The sequence below is a fragment of the Lepidochelys kempii genome, chromosome 25 (assembly GCF_965140285.1).
Source record: "Lepidochelys kempii isolate rLepKem1 chromosome 25, rLepKem1.hap1, whole genome shotgun sequence".
Classification (NCBI taxonomy): domain Eukaryota; kingdom Metazoa; phylum Chordata; order Testudines; family Cheloniidae; genus Lepidochelys; species Lepidochelys kempii.
In genome coordinates, this window is record NC_136404.1 from 16,988,886 (window position 1) to 17,003,878 (window position 14,993).

At 56.5% G+C, this 14,993-nt stretch overlaps 1 protein-coding gene across 1 annotated transcript; it reads left to right on the forward strand.

Annotated features, from left to right (window-relative positions):
- The first annotated feature begins 3,138 nt into the window (after nt 1-3,138).
- On the forward strand, nt 3,139-14,869 carry TM6SF2 (transmembrane 6 superfamily member 2). The gene is made up of 10 exons (XM_073324467.2): nt 3,139-3,548; nt 6,361-6,464; nt 7,246-7,343; nt 7,816-7,919; nt 8,690-8,772; nt 9,133-9,257; nt 10,680-10,781; nt 11,143-11,235; nt 11,688-11,807; nt 13,720-14,869. The coding sequence occupies exons 1-10, from the start codon at nt 3,457-3,459 to the stop codon at nt 13,924-13,926; spliced, it is 1,128 nt and encodes a 375-aa protein (XP_073180568.1). The 5' UTR covers nt 3,139-3,456; the 3' UTR covers nt 13,927-14,869.
- Nucleotides 14,870-14,993: the final 124 nt, after the last annotated feature.

Sequence of the window (14,993 nt, forward strand, 5' to 3'; positions counted from 1 at the left end):
AATGACTGCCTTCCCTGAGGCGTTTACAGTCAGAATGTAAAGTTACACACTTTAACCACTGGATGGCCCAGGGAGATCGAACTCCCCTCTCCGTCCCGGATAGTGCAGTGCTGGGGGGAGGCTTACGCTTCTGTGCTTGTGTGGGAGCAAATGGGACTTTGGCCTCTGTGGCTGATAATCCGGTACCTTTCACAAGCGCTAAAACCCCACAAATGTGTGAGGTGGGGCAGAGCTGTATTCACGCCCCCTGCTATTAATCAGTGCATGTACAACTGCCTGTACTTTGAATTGTTGCTTAATAAGATGAATTGTCATCGCGGGGCATATACAAAGTAACTTCCACTTCTGCTGCCGCATAACGAAGCAATGAAACAGTGCAGGGCAAAGTGCACAGCCACTAATTCATCCGTGGACTCTGAATCGTGATGGAGCAAAGGAATGACACAATGGCTCAGATGGAAAGCTTTTGGAAGCAAGGTGAAAGGTCACATGACAGCAACTTTGTTTTTTTGAATGTCTGACAAACAACACTTCGTTCTTGGAACGTTTCTGGCACATTCTACGTGCTACCATTCAACCAGGTCCCTCCCCCGACAACTGGCATTGACTCTCAATTTCTGAAAAGAGGTTAAATGGAGAGGTCACAATCTTGCTGGAAACTGAGCCTTGCCTCAACAGAGACCTTGAAATACCTGCTCTACCTCTGCTGATTAAAATTCTCTCAAAGGCATGTAAAAAGTGGTTGCTTTCATGGGCTTTTTATTCTCTCTCTCTCAAAATCTGAAGATGTTTTTTCTCTTGAGCTGTTTGGATGCTACAGATTTCCAGGATGAATGGGAAGAAAATGCTTCAGTCACCAAGCTTTTCAAAACACCTTGTGGAGTACATCTTAGTCTTTCTGGACAGCATTTCCACGTGAATGTCAAGGAGACCAGCGTGACCCCTTTGTGTATAAACTTAAGCAGTCTATGTAGTGGGGCTAGTAAACAAGGAGGAAGGATGGTCTTATAGTTAATGCATTGGCTTGGGACTCAGGAGATCTGGGTTCAATTCGGCACCTGCCATAGCCTCCCTGGGTGACCTTAAGAATCTATGCCTTATTTCCCCATCGGCACAATAGAGCTATTACTTGCTATGAGGATGCATTCATTAATGTTTGTGAGGAGCTCAGATGCTGCAATGATAAGGTGTGAGCTCTATAAACCCCAAGATGAATTAGATTAAATGAAGAAAAACTGCATAGTAGAGGGAAAACACCATAGATGGGTTGAGACTGTGGAAACAGCTGCCCAGGGACAGAAGCAGAGACTGCAGCCCTGGATACTTAGAGAGACTGGACAGAGCTCTCAATGTGCACCAAGGAGCAATCTTATACTGCCTTGGCAACGTGATCTGATTACCACTGAAATAGGTCTTTTTGTTTCCCTGGCAGAGGATGCTGACCTGCAGGCTTTTTCTAACTTTTTTGGGGGGGGAGGTTTATGTTCTTGAACCAACGCTGAATTATCTCATTCAAGGTCAGCAAGAAGCCTGGGTTGCTCAGTAAAGTACTTAGAGCAGTTACAGAGTAATGGAATGTAATCAGACTATCGGGGTCAAAAGCAGTAAGATGTCAAGGGTGAAGAGATGCAATATTCTTGGCTGTCACTTCCATGGGAGAGAGCATTTAGGGAGCAGACAGGAACCCAAATGCATCCTTTTAAGAACCTAGAGGCATTTGTGACATAAACCCAATGAAGTCAGAGTAGGAATAAATTGGGGCCAGAGAGAGAGAGGGACTGTCAGATGTTCAGCCTCATGATTATGAAAGCAGGAAGTAGAATAGCCAGCCTGGATCCAACTCATGGTCCATCTAGTCCAGTATCCACTCTCTTCAGAGGATGGTGCAAGAAGCCCCGCAGTAGGCAGATGTGGGGTAATTTCCTCCCATAAAGGTCTCTCCTGCGTCCTAATAGAAATTGGCTTAACTCCTAATAAATGAGGTTTCATCGCCCTTCCAAAACTCTTTCCATTAGCATTAACTACCATTAACTCTGGTTATTCTCCTTACCAGATAAATGTCCAATCCCTCTTTGAATTTTGCTAGGTTCTTTCTCTCAAAACCATCCTTTGGCAATGAGTTCCACAGACTTAAGTAAGGACATTTATTTTGCTAAGGACAATCTTACGTAAGCAAAATCAGGACTCTCAACATTGCAAGCGCCTCTAATGGGCATATCTGTGCGATTGTATCTGAGCAACTTAGACCTGATGGAATCTCTGGGGACTAACTGGAAAATGTGGGTTTCCAGGGCACAGAAACTGGCGCCCAGCAACCAGCCTCTTCTTCAGAGCTGTAGTTGATCAGCTTGGAAATGAAGACCTCAGCTGAAAAGACACCGCCTCCCAAGATGTAGGAGTGATTCTGTTTGGTGAGATGATGATAGTGCTTAGGACCACTTCAGGCCACTTGGCTGTGAAGCCCTTTCTCCTTGTCAATGGTCCCGACAGCATGGGGCGATGCTGCTGCCATCCCGGACGATAAAGAATATTATTGAAGGCATCCGTGTTGCAGCTTCCTCCATCTGCCACTGGAGAAGGTGCCATTACCAGCAGGATGCGAGGGCAGGCCGGAGGTGGGCTGGGGGTAGTTGCTAACCAGATATCAATGTCTCTGCATCTGAAACTAACGAATAGCCCAGCTGGCTCTGAGTGCAGCAGAGGCTGGGTGGGCACCTGGTGAGTTGGAGCCAGGCGTGGCGGGTGCCTGCCTGGGTTGTGTTTTGCAGGGGGGGTCGCAGGAGCTGGCTAAGGAGGCCGGCAGGTTTCCAAGTCCTTTCCCGCTGACTCTTGCTGGGATAGCCCTTGTCTTCCCAACGCTGCTCAAGCACTGGGCAAAGGTGGACTGAACTGCCAGGCAGCCCTGTGTGAATGTTCTAGCAGGCCAGGCTCCAGGTGGGGGAAACACAGGCTGACTTGTCTTGTCTAAGGTCACCAAAGGAGTCGGGGGGGACGAGGACGGATAGAACCCAGGAGTCCCAACGCCTGGCTCTAACCGGGGGCGAGGTGGGAATCGAACCCAGGAGTCCCAGCGCCTGGCTCTAACCGAGCGGGGGAAGGAGCCTCCCGGCCTCGATCTTACTGTTTCTGAAAACTTCCTTGGCAGACGCTGCAAAGCGGAGGAGCTGAAGCAAAGCGGCAGGCGGGGCAAAGCCTCCGGCTCCGCCTCTGGGCGAGCAGCTCCACCCGGGAGCGCGCCGTGTTGACTCAGGCTGGGCACGAGAGAGTCGCCCGGGGGACGAAAGTCTGCGACCTTTGCATGGAGGCCGGGGATCATGCGCGGCGGGCTGGGTTGGACTCGGGGCAACTGACTGGCCCGGGCGCTTCTGGGGGACTTTTGTCCGCTTCCCTCTGGCCCCAGCGGGGAGCGCGGGTGGGAGGCTGCTGGCAGCGGGCTGGCAGCGGGGCCCCTCCGCCATGCAGCTGCCTGCGGTCCCGGGAGCCGTCGGCTTGTCGCTCGCCGCCTTCCCGGTGTCCTGCGCGCTGAACTCCATCGCCGCCTTGGCGCAGTAAGTACCCGGCCTGCGCTGCGCTGCGCTCCCGGGGGCGCGCAGGCTTTGGGGCTGCGCCTGCCGGGCTTGCGGGGCCGCCCCGGCCTGAGTCCCCTGCCTTGTGCAATCGCTGGGGAAGCCTTTGCCCCAGCCTGGCGCTGGGAGTTTTAAAGCCAGAGCAGGAGAGTTTCCCTCTTTCTTCTTAACAACCCCTTGCCTGGCGCCTGGCGAGGGCCCGTCCCTGTGCCCCTAGGACTGGGTGCCCAGCTGTAGGACCTGTTTCTAGTCTTTCCCCCCAGACAAGGGAACAACAAAGAAGGAGGGGTTTGGGGGCAGTTCTCTGGCTTTGTGTTATCCGGGTCAGACCAGGTGATCACAAGGGTCCCTTCTGGCCTTGGAATCTACCTAGCTGTGATTTCCCTGTAGTGTAAAGGTGGAAACAAAGCGTGTGCAAATCTGCCTTTATTATTTGTATTCCAGTCTGCTCAGGGCCCCACCATGCCGGGCGCTGCACAGAGGCAGGCTGAGAGCCACCCCTGCCCTGAAGAGTTTGCCCTCTAATGAAGACAAGGCAGCCAAAGGGTGGGAGAAAGGAAGGATCTCCGTCCCCGAACAGAGATGGGGACACAGCATGTGTTTATCTAGTGCCATTGTGAGCTCTTTGGCCGAGGGCCTAGTCTGTCTGTGCAGCGCCTGGCACAACGGGGCCCTGGTCTCTTGGGAGCCTGTGGGTGTTATTGTAATTACTGACAGTGGCGGGGTAGCCTCTACGGGGCACTTTAGACAGCACTTACTCACATCTCCCCCATCACTGGTATTTTGGGGGTTACTTCTTAAGGCCAGGCACAGACTGTTCTCCGCCCCTTGCAGTACTGGAGCATGGCTGCATTAAATATACCCAGAGACTTGTTCACACCCCGGGTTTTTAGCCTGACCTCCGCTCCTCTGTGTGAGCTTGGGCCGGGGGACCCTCAGCCTTGCTTAATTGAGGCTGTTCTCTGCTGTCCCGCAGTCTGTGGGCCGCAGATGAGCTCCCTGGCTGATGGGTGATACTTTCGGAGTGTAAGCTGTTAACCCCGCCTGTTGAATGCCAGGATTAGCAATGGCTTTCTCTTTTTTTGCAACAGGGTGAAAGGCTTTATTGGAAAATGCCTTAATATTTTCGGCTTTATAGCTCACAAAGCAAAAAGGGTAGCTCTGCTGGTCTTGTAGCTATTACAGCTAATGAAATTGCTTCTTGGAAGAGCAGAAGAGAGCTCGGGATGGATTTCCCTCTGTCCTAGCACAAATTTGCAGTATCTATCCCCTCATTATAGATTCACTTTCTAATCGGTTTACATGGTCTCTGATAACAGTGCATCAGCTCATGGCCATCCATATTCCTGTGTGAAGGCAGTGCCGCACCTGGGAAGGGAGATGGAAATCTTAATGATTTCAACTATAATGACATTTCAGAATAAAACCCAGCATGTGGCCCCTGCTTTGGCATTTTGCCCATTGTAACAATGGCCTGGACGGTTGAGAGACGAGGCCCTATCTTTGTACTTGTGCAGGAGACTTCTCAAAGCAGCTCCTTCTGGGGTGCTGGGTCTGAATTTCAGGAGGAGAAAGTGCCTGTCATTTCCCTCCATGCTCAGTTATGTCACACCTTGGGCATTTCCCTTCTTTTGCCTCAGTTTCCCCTCCCACCCTTTGCCCTGTCTACTTAGACTGTAGGCTCTTTGGGGCAGGAACCATCCCTCATGTGTCTCTGTAGTGCCTTGATCTTGGCTAGGGTTTCTAGGTGCGACCATAATATAAATAATAATTGACATGGACCTATGGTTCTCTCTCTTCTCCTGCTTCCCAAGTGCTACCTTCATCTCCCGAGTTATGGAATCGCCTCGTATTCATCACAAAGCCCCTTGTCACCGAGCAGAGCTCTGTCCTGTACCCATGGGAGCAAAGGGGTGACCTGGCTCCAAGAAAAGCAAAGTTGGATGGGTGAATGGGGGTTGCAGCACTGTAAACCTCTGCTTGTTCCTAGTACCCTGCATGTTGGGGGCATTTCCCCACCCCGGGTCCCGCCCAACCCCACAAAGTCAGCAGACAGGCAGGACTCCCTCTGACTGCAGGGGATGTTGGATCAGGTCCTTCCTAAGTGTTTGAACTCAATCTGCCTGGCTCTGATCTGATCGGACCTGCTCTGCCGCATGGATGCTGCCGTGTGCTCTGCTCAGCCTGAGGGCTCGGCTTTTGGCCTGCCCCGGCTTGTAGACTGGATGTACTTTGAACCCTGCTGCATCGAGCCTGCTGTTGGCAAAACCCCTCCTGTCCCCCACCCCTTCCAAAAGCAAAACCCTAGGCAGCAGGAGGATCCTTTGCTCTGCTACAAGAGGCCCCTCCCTCCACCCAAGGAGGCTGTGCTCCACAGGATCCCAGCTGGGAGCTGCCGCCCAGTGGGTTTGCCCAAGGGATCCCAGCCAGACAGTTGTACTTTATTGGGGGTCCAGGCACCACTATCTAGAGTAACCCCTCAGAATTCAGCAGGAGTGAGCAAGATCAGACCCCAGGCTGTGGCCTCTTACCCACTCTGCCAACAGGGTCATGGGGAGTGGTGGAAACTGAGGCACGGGGGGAAAGCCTGGTCTCATTGAACTCAATGGCAAAACTCCCATTTACTCCATCCACTGTCTTCAGTCTCCTCTTCGGATGGGCTCCATCCCCACGTTAAGAGGAGATGGGGCAGTTAATTGGGCCAGAGGCTGGGCAGGGGCGTTGCCCTGCCCTCAGCAGCCCCTTGCGTCACACTGCGAGAGTCTGACCTGTCCCTTGTCGGCGTGTATTACAGCCCAGTGGCTATCGCGGTGATGGGGGTACTGGTGCTGCTGCTTCTGTTCTCCATGGTGTATCTTCTGGGCGAAGGGAGCCGTTCCCAGGATCCCCTTTTCTATGGTGAGTCTCGGCAGGGCGGCCTTGCTTAGTGACCCCCTCCTGTCTCCTGTTTCACCTACCTGGGCAAGAGAGGCAGCAAGCCAATGTGGTTGGATGAGCCCTGTGTCTCTGTTGGTGGCAGGTGGGTGGGCGAGATTCGGGGGAATTGAAGACGCGTCTGAGCCGGTGCCGGTGGCTCTGGATGGTGCAGGGGATGCGTAGTGGCACTGAAGAACCCACGTCAGGCCCAGATCTAGCCCTGGCTGCCAGTGACTGGAGGCTGCTCCTATGTGACAGCTGTCAGGCAGCCCATGCAGGGTGAGGGCACATCTCAGTCCCCTGGTGAAAGGTGCCTGCCTGGCAAAAACATCACATCAGCAGGCACACGCTGGCTCCTGGCATGACAGCTTGTGCAGGGCGTGGCGAGGGCTGCAATGCCTGCGAGAGGCGGGGTGGGGGGGGCTCTGCAACAAGGGAGTGAGGTTGGACGGGGTTTCAATTGCCAAAGAATCAATGAACGAACCTCCCACCGAGGGTAGTTCCGGGGCTGAGCTCCACAAGCAGGGCGGACAGTGGGTGGCTCCTGCCCCATGCCTGCTCCACCTGGCTTGTGCCCCTTATGCTTTAGGGAGCAGAGAATTCCCCTGCTGACAGGTGAGGCTGGGACTTGTCACTGCAATTGCAGGTCCCCTCTGAGCTGGGGAGAGGCCTGTGTGTTTGGGGGACCCAGGGCAGCCTGGCAGGGAAGTGGCTGGGGGCCCCCTACAGAGGTGAGCCTGCCTCCCTCTCTCCCCACCTGCAGTGTTCACGGTGTTCTCCTTCACCTCTGTCATCGACCTGATCATCTCACTGGAGGAGGATGGCTACATCAGCGGCTTCATGGAGTTCTACATGAAGGAGGTACCACCCCGGCTGCCGTCACCTGCCCATTCCCAGTGGGATGCCTGCCAGCGAGGCTAGAACATCACACTGCCCTGGCCAGACCCCGTGGCGTCCCATCCCTGCTCCCTTACAAACACCATGGGCCTGATCCCCTGCGGGGAGGCACTTCCCCCGGTGCAAAGGGAATTTAAAGCCATGCTGCACTTATTGGCAGAGGTCTAAGCAACCATGTTGGAGATCTGACCCCTTGTTCCTTTAAATGAGCTGTGGCTTAAGCTCAGTGCGTATGTTAAACAGGGGCACAGCTCCATCTCCTAAGCCACCGGCAGCTCCCCATGCCCGTCAGGGAACGGGGAGGAGCACTGGTCCCTGGGTAGAGTAGCCAGATAGGGGCAGGAGCATGTGGGCATTGGGCTGAGCGGATCCATCTCTGGAGCCTGCGTCGTCATGCCCAGCTGGGGAAGTGACTTGATGCCTTTCTGGTGGGCAGGGCGAGCCGTACCTACGCACGGCTTACGGCATCATGATCTGTTACTGGGATGGCATTGTGCACTACCTTCTCTACCTCGCCATGATCATAGCCATCACACAAAGGTAAGAGGGGACTGGGGCTGCAGCCAGTTGGGGTCTCCTGTTCACTCACTGGGCTTCTCACTGGCAGGGCACTGCATGGCTGCTTCCAAGTGGTGGGTGGAGGAGAGTGGGGGTTGCTTTTTGCTGGAACAGTCTGGGGAGGGGGGCAAGGGGGGGGCGCTAAGAGAACCATAGTCAGCTGTCCAGTAGTATTTTGCACAAGGTCCCAGCCAGGATTGGAAGCGGCAGGAATCTCCTGTGTGGGCCTGTTCTCAGGGGACCTTCCGGCCATGGGCATGGAGAGCCGGGCTGAGTAACCGACCCGAACTCCAGCCCTCTTATCATTTGATTCTAGTGCAGGAACAGTGGGGAGCTTCAGTCGGTACAGGGCAACAGCCCAGGGTGGGCGAGGGAAACTCCGGGCATGGATGTGCCCTGCCCAGCTGGTAGCAGCCCTGTGAGCAATGGGCAGCTCCTGGAGCCAATGTGAGGAAGAATTCCCGGGCTGGTGGGGGCCTGCAGCCAGGGCGCTCTGGTGGTGGGAAGCCAGGCAGGGTAGCAGTCCCTTCCCAGTGCTGGGATGCTGCAAGGGAGGAGCGGCTGTTGGAGGGGAGGCTGCTCTGGGGTGGTGGAGTGCGCTTCTGAACCCACATGCTGTGAGCATGGCAGGGCTGACCCCACCTTGCCACTAACGCCGGAGAGCAGGCGAGGGGAAGAAACCTATGAATGCAGCAGGGGTTGAATGATGGGGTGAGCCCCAAGAGGGTGTTGAATTTCCACTGTCTCCCCAGGAAGAACTACAGGACCCTGGGTCTCTACTGGCTGGGCTCCCTGATGATGAGCGTTGTTGTCTTCCTGCCTGGGAACATGTTAGGTATGGGGTGCCTGCCAGCAACAAGCCCTGGGGAGCTACCCTCCGCTCTGAGCTCTGGTCTCTGTGTCCTTCCCGTGTTGCCGTTGCTCCGCTCTGCCTCTGCAGGGACACACCCCAGAGTTGCAGGTTTAAGTCCAGCATGCATCACTAAAACTGGCAGACAGGCCCCCTTGGTGGCAGAGAAGCTGGGGTGTGCGTGGGGCAGTAACCCCCTTTTCCCACCCCATAGGGGTGGAATGTTGCAGGGAGGAATGTGGGAGGAGTGGGGTGTTGCTACGTACTCTCCATGGGGTTAACCAAAGGTGCCAGTCTCTAGGGTTGGTCTTGCTCCACGCACAACCGGGGACTCTTCTCTCTTAGGGAAGTACAGCTCTGAGATCCGCCCCTCCTTTCTGCTCAATGTGCCCTACATCCTGATCCCAATCTGGGCTGGGATGAGACTCTTCAGCCAGCCAAAATCCCTTCCCTGCTGCACTGCTGAGAAGGTAGGCGGGTCGGTGGGCTGGGGGTCCCCAGCTGGGGCAGGTGGCCTGCAAGGAACATGCGGGTGTTGGTGACTGGGCAGGGGGTGCCCTGGGCCTGTGCGGAGCCAACCCCCCTGCCTGTGGCTAGGGAATCTGCAGGTGACATCTTCCTTTGGGGCTGGGACACTGAGCTCCTGGCCCCTTGGGATCATTACCGAGCCTTGGGGCGCTGTTCTCGGAGCCGGGTCCCCCTTCTCCATCACTGGCCTCCATCCGAGCTAAGGGCTCGGTTCGGGTTCAAGCCGCTGATTGGTTTTTCCCATATTCCAGCCCCGTATTTTACACCGTTGTTTGAGAAAACCCCCGTTTTGGAGGCTGGGGGTGGATGAGCGAACCCGGCAGGAATTGCCCCGATCCCTTACCCAGCCCTCATCGCAGGCACAGCTGGCTGGCACCCTTTCGCCAGGAGGACAACTGCAGTTGCTTTTGGTGCCGGGTCCAAACTCTCTCCCTGTTAATGTGTCTGTGCGCTGCTGCCCTCTGCTGGTTGGTGTGCGTCTCACCCGCTCCGGCTTGTCCGCTCCCCTGGCTAGCTGAGCGGAGATGCTGCTTTGGCACCACTAGGCCTGGGGGCGTCTTCCAGCGCCCGTTGTGCCAGGCGCTGCACAGACCCGGCGAGAGACAGGCCGGGCTGCTCCAAGCTGAGTAGACAAGACGGGCCCAGGATCACTGAACAGAACCCAGGTCTCGTGCCTCCCATTCCGGTCCTGGCCTCTAGCCCAGTGTTTCTCAACTGTTTTGATACCAGGGACCGGCTTGCTGCCATCCTAAACTGTGTCAGGGAGACCTCCGGGACCGGTGCCGGTCCACGGACTGGTCCTTGAGAAACACTGCACTAGCCCACGCAGAGCTGTAGATGTGAGTCCAATGCAGCGTGGACGGGAGAAGGGCCCTGGGCATGTCTGATTGCCCTGCCTAGGGATGGCTGCAGAGCCCTTTATCCTTAACTCACTGGGCTCAGGACGGGGGGAACCACCCCCTCCTTTTATTCTTTTAAGGGACTTTAATTTAAAAAATGTTTTTTGCATCTGAATGGGGGATGAACGCAGCCCTGTCCATCCTCGTCCCCCTCCCTTCCCGCGGAGCAAGGCCTCTCTCTGGAAACCTCAGTCTCCAGAGCAGCCCTGGCAGGAGGTTCCCGCCACTCACTGCCTGTTTAAAAGCAGAATGTGCTGAGGCTGGGAATGGATCCGCCCTTCAAAGGGAGGAGACGCTGCCTGTCCTGAGCTAGACGCCCCCGGGGCTACTGGCCCTGGATCGAGGTTTCTGCCCAGCCAGGGGGAGGCAAAGAGAACTGGCTTTTTAAATTTGGCCCTTTCAAGTTTCCCACTTAAAGGGCCAGCGTCCCAGGCCCTGACACCCACAGCGGCTGCTTGTGTTCAGGTTGTGGCGGAGCAGCAGAGAAGTCTGTATCAGCGGCCCCTGGATTTGGGCTTGATCCTGTTCCTGCTGGTGGCTGCGACGTTCACGTTCTTCAGAGGGCTGGTAAGGGCTGGCCAGTCGGTGACTCAGCCAGAGGGTTGGGCTCTATTACAGGGGAGAAGTAGGGAAGGGGAGGTTCTGGGGCCTGCAATGTGCAGAAGGTTGGACTACATGAACATGGTGGTCCCTTCTGGCTTTAAAGTCTGTGAGTCAGTGGGGCATGTGGGAGGGGCCAGATCTCCCATGCACTCTGCTTATCTCAGAGGGGCAGCTTGGCCTGGGGTTGATGTGAGGGTGGGGAATGGCCGTGGGCTCTCAGATCTGGCTGTCCCATGCACTCTGTATCTCCTGGGGGCAACTGGGTGAGGGGTCGGTGTGGGGGGATCAGAGATGGCTCTCCCATGCACTCTGCTTGTGTCTCCAGGTGGTCCTGGACTGTCCGTCCGATTCCTGCTTCAACTACATTTACCAGTACGAGCCATATCTGCGTGACCCCGTCGCCTACCCCAAAGTGCAGGTGAGTGTGGAGCCCACTGGGTCCAGCTGCTCTCCGTGCAGGTTCTTGGAGGCTGCCGGACAAAGGGTAGGAGAATGGCGGAATCAGTATCCCCATTGTCCAGGCAGGGAATTCAGGCCCAGAGAGATTCAGGGGGAGGCTCTATAAAGGGCCGTATGGGATGTTGGAGTGTATAGACTTGTGCACCTAAATCCCTTAGGAGAGGGTGCTGCTTATTTATTTATTTTAACTACCTGGGAACATTGGGGCTGCTTGTAGGTGTCCCTGGGGGCCTGGGATTTTGAGCATCCTGCTGGGCATTCCTGCAAGCCCAGGGCAGTTTTGCATCCAGGGCTCCGGTCCAGGCCTACCTCTGTTCTTGGACTCGCTTCCTTACTTCTCCCAGTCCCTGCCCTGTGCTCACAGTTTGCCCTGGCTCAGGCCTGTGCTGACCTCTCTCCCTTTGCTCCCAGATGCTGGTCTACATGTTCTACGTCCTCCCGTTCTTCTGCCTTGGCATTTATGGGCTCCTGCGGCCTGGCTGCACATGGCTGCCCGACTGGGCCCTGGTGTTTGCTGGGGCCGTAGCGCAGGTAATGAGGGGCTGGGGCTGGGATTTGTTGCACAGCCCCTGGGGAGCAGCAGACCCTGGGCCTGTTAGTAGGGGTATTGCAGTAGAGACTGTGGATGAGAACAGGGCCCCGTTCTGCTGGGGCTTCATCAACGGCGAGTGAGAGACAGTCCCTGCCCCCAGGTGCTCACAGTTTAGAGGGAGATGGGAGGGGTTGGGGGCGGCAGGTGACTGGGCCAAGGCCACCCAGCCAGTCTGCGGCAGAGCTAGGAATAGAACCCAAGTGTCCTGGTGGTTTTTTTCTTTAACTCGGTCCGCTGTAAAACGAGGGGAGGGGCAAGGGGTGGGTCCAGCCCTGTCCACTGGGGTCCCACAGATGCTGGGAACCCAGGCTCTCCTCACTGCTAAGCCACACGAGGGCTCCAGCTCTGGAGTCGGGGGACGAGATAAAACTGAGGCTTATCCCTCTTGTTTTGTCTGGAGTTGCAGGGACGTTTGATTCCTGCCTTGGGTTCTGCGCTGTTCTTGCCTCCGGGTCTCCCTGTGGGTGTAGGAGGGGACAGGCCTGGGGACACGATGTTCTGGAACCACAGTCACCCCTGTTTACACCTGGAAATCGCGCTCTGCTCAAAGCACAGCCGGAGGTTGCTCTGAAGCTTACCACTGGGATGGAGTGGCAGATTCAGCTGTCAGTGCCAGCTTCCCAGATCTTTCCTTGAGCCCGTGTCTCGGGGGAGGCCTAGGTTTCAGGCCATGGTCCCAGCAGCCTTCACACCCCTCCTCCGGGCTGGCACAGGGCTCTGAACTGCAAGCAGCGTCTGCCACTGCACCGAGCCACCTAGCTACTAGTCAGCCCCGCTCCTAGCCCCGCTCCGTGGTTCAGCAAGAGCAATGCTGTCTGTAGGCGGGAGCCACGGGCAGTGCAGGGCCAATGCATTAAAGGGCTGGTGTGTCACTGGGCCAGTGCCCCTGCACTAGGCTCCTGGACAAGCATGTTCTGACCTCTCACGATTCCCCCGTCCTTGGGTTTGCATATGGAGCAGTTTCTATGGCAACGAGCAGAGCCTTATAATTACTCTCTCAGCGGATGTTAATGGCGGACGTGGATTAGTTTCACAGAAAGAGACTTGAGCCAGCGCCCCGTGTAGCTATCAATAGGGCATAGGGGAACATGCAGCCCTGCTATCAGCATGGGCACGGCTGCCCCAGTGTAGCCCTGGGGCCGGCTAGCCCAAACCCCTTGGCCCAACAGGGACCAGTGCTGGATTCCCCTGGGGACAAACCCCATTGTGTGCCTGGCTGTGCACCATTATCTTCCCAAGGCAATTCCTTCCTGACCCCAGCTGCTGATGCACTTTTATGCCCTGGTGCATGAGGATGGGGCTTACCCTCTTTAATCCCTAGTTCTTGGCCCTGCTGGATTTATGCATAACAGGGTCTAACCCTCTTGTGACACTTGGGCTGCAGGGGTGGGGAATGGGACCAGCACTTGAAAGGAGATCAGCCCTCAGCAATCCCTGTTGCTCTAAATGGAGAATCTGCCCCTGCCCCTGTTGTTTGCGGTGGAGCTGCTGGGTGCAGAGCAGTGTGAGAAGCCGCCCCCGTTGTTTGGGCAGGTTGCTGGAGCTGAGATGGGAGCGTCTGGCCCTTACAGTCTTGTGGACATGAGTTCTGTTGGCTATGTCTCCATGGTGCAATAGAATCAAAGGTGCTTTCCCTTCAGCCTTCCTCTCGAACCTGGGGCCTGCGCCCAGGGGTGGGAGCCAGCACTGTCCTCTGGCACCCGCTCACTGCCCCTTAGCCAAGTCATTTCGCTGGGGCCCCACCAGGGCAAGGCTTCCCACTCACTGCAGAGGGAGGGGCTGGCAGGGGGCTCATGGGGCAGGTGCCGTGGGCAGCGTCTCCCATCACCCTGCCCCTCTTGTGCATTTCAGGCCCAGTTCTCCCACGTGGGCTCCTCCCTGCACCACCGCACCCCCTACCCCTACCGCACCCCAGAGGAGGTCTGGTGGATCTTCCTCCTCACCAACATCCTCTATGCGCTGGGCCCGCACCTCCTCGCCTACCGCTGTCTCCACAGCCCTGGCTTCTTCCAGCCAGCTGCTCCCACTGGCCAGGATGGGATCAAGAAGCATCAGTGAGGAGAAAGCCTGGCTCCTGCCTCCAGTGCCAGGACACTGCAAGGGGGAGCTGCTACCCTCCCTCCCCGAACACCCCCCCCCCCGGGCCCCAATATGCTCAGCCTGGATGGAGGCAGCAGGATGACGAAATCTCCGTCCCTGCTGGGTTAATAGCCGGGCCATGTGGCTCCAGGGGACAAGCCACTGAAGGGAAGGAGGATCCCTGCTTTGGGGGTGGGGGGGGAGTTTCACAGCAGGCAGTCAGGGATTTTGTGCATGGCAGGGTCTTGTTCCTCCTCTTTGGCCCTGGGCTACCCCTGCCCCCCCATCCTTCATGGAGCTCTGAAGTTCTTTTCCAGGCCTGATTGGCACTTCAACCCCTCAGCGGCACTCCTCACCCTGCCAGAAGGGAGCGCTCTGGAGTGAGAGCGTGTGTCTCCCTCCCCTCCCTAGCACCAACCACCAGGCCCAGGGTGCCGAGTGGTTGCTCTGAGCCCTCTTCCCCCTGCCTCCCTGTTGGCCTTTGCCTTGGAGTCCTTAATGGTGTTGGCAGCTGTGGGCCCTTCTGCCGGGACGGCCCTTGGGGTCCAGGCTGCCCTGGCACCAGGGGAAAGGTGATGGAGGCAGAGGTGCCTTGAGGCTGTGCTGGCTGCTGTGACCCTGGTGGTGTTTAGGGGCTTGGCTCTGGAGTGACTGGCCATGTCCTGGCTTGGGGGAACCTGTCTCCCGTTCCAAAGCCTGCTCCCACTGCCCTGCCCCTGTCGGTGCCATGGGGCACCCTGCAGCCTGTGTCTCCCTAAGGATTGCTGCTCACAGGGTCCTCTTGTTCTGCAAAGCCATGTCGGGTGGGTGGGGGAGGCTTTGTTCCCTAGTCATGCTGCAATGCTTAAAGAAGGGAGGTGCCAGAGACCCTCCGTAACAAACCGTTTACAGAATAAAATCATTTTGTGCTGTGACTTTTTAACCCTGCTGTGGCTGGATACTTTTTCAGGTGCTCACAGTTTCTGCTGCGGGGGGTGGATCGATTTCCTGAACTGTGCTGTGTGGTTCTGACAAGGGTGCTCACTGAGAAGTCTCCCCGCCCCCCA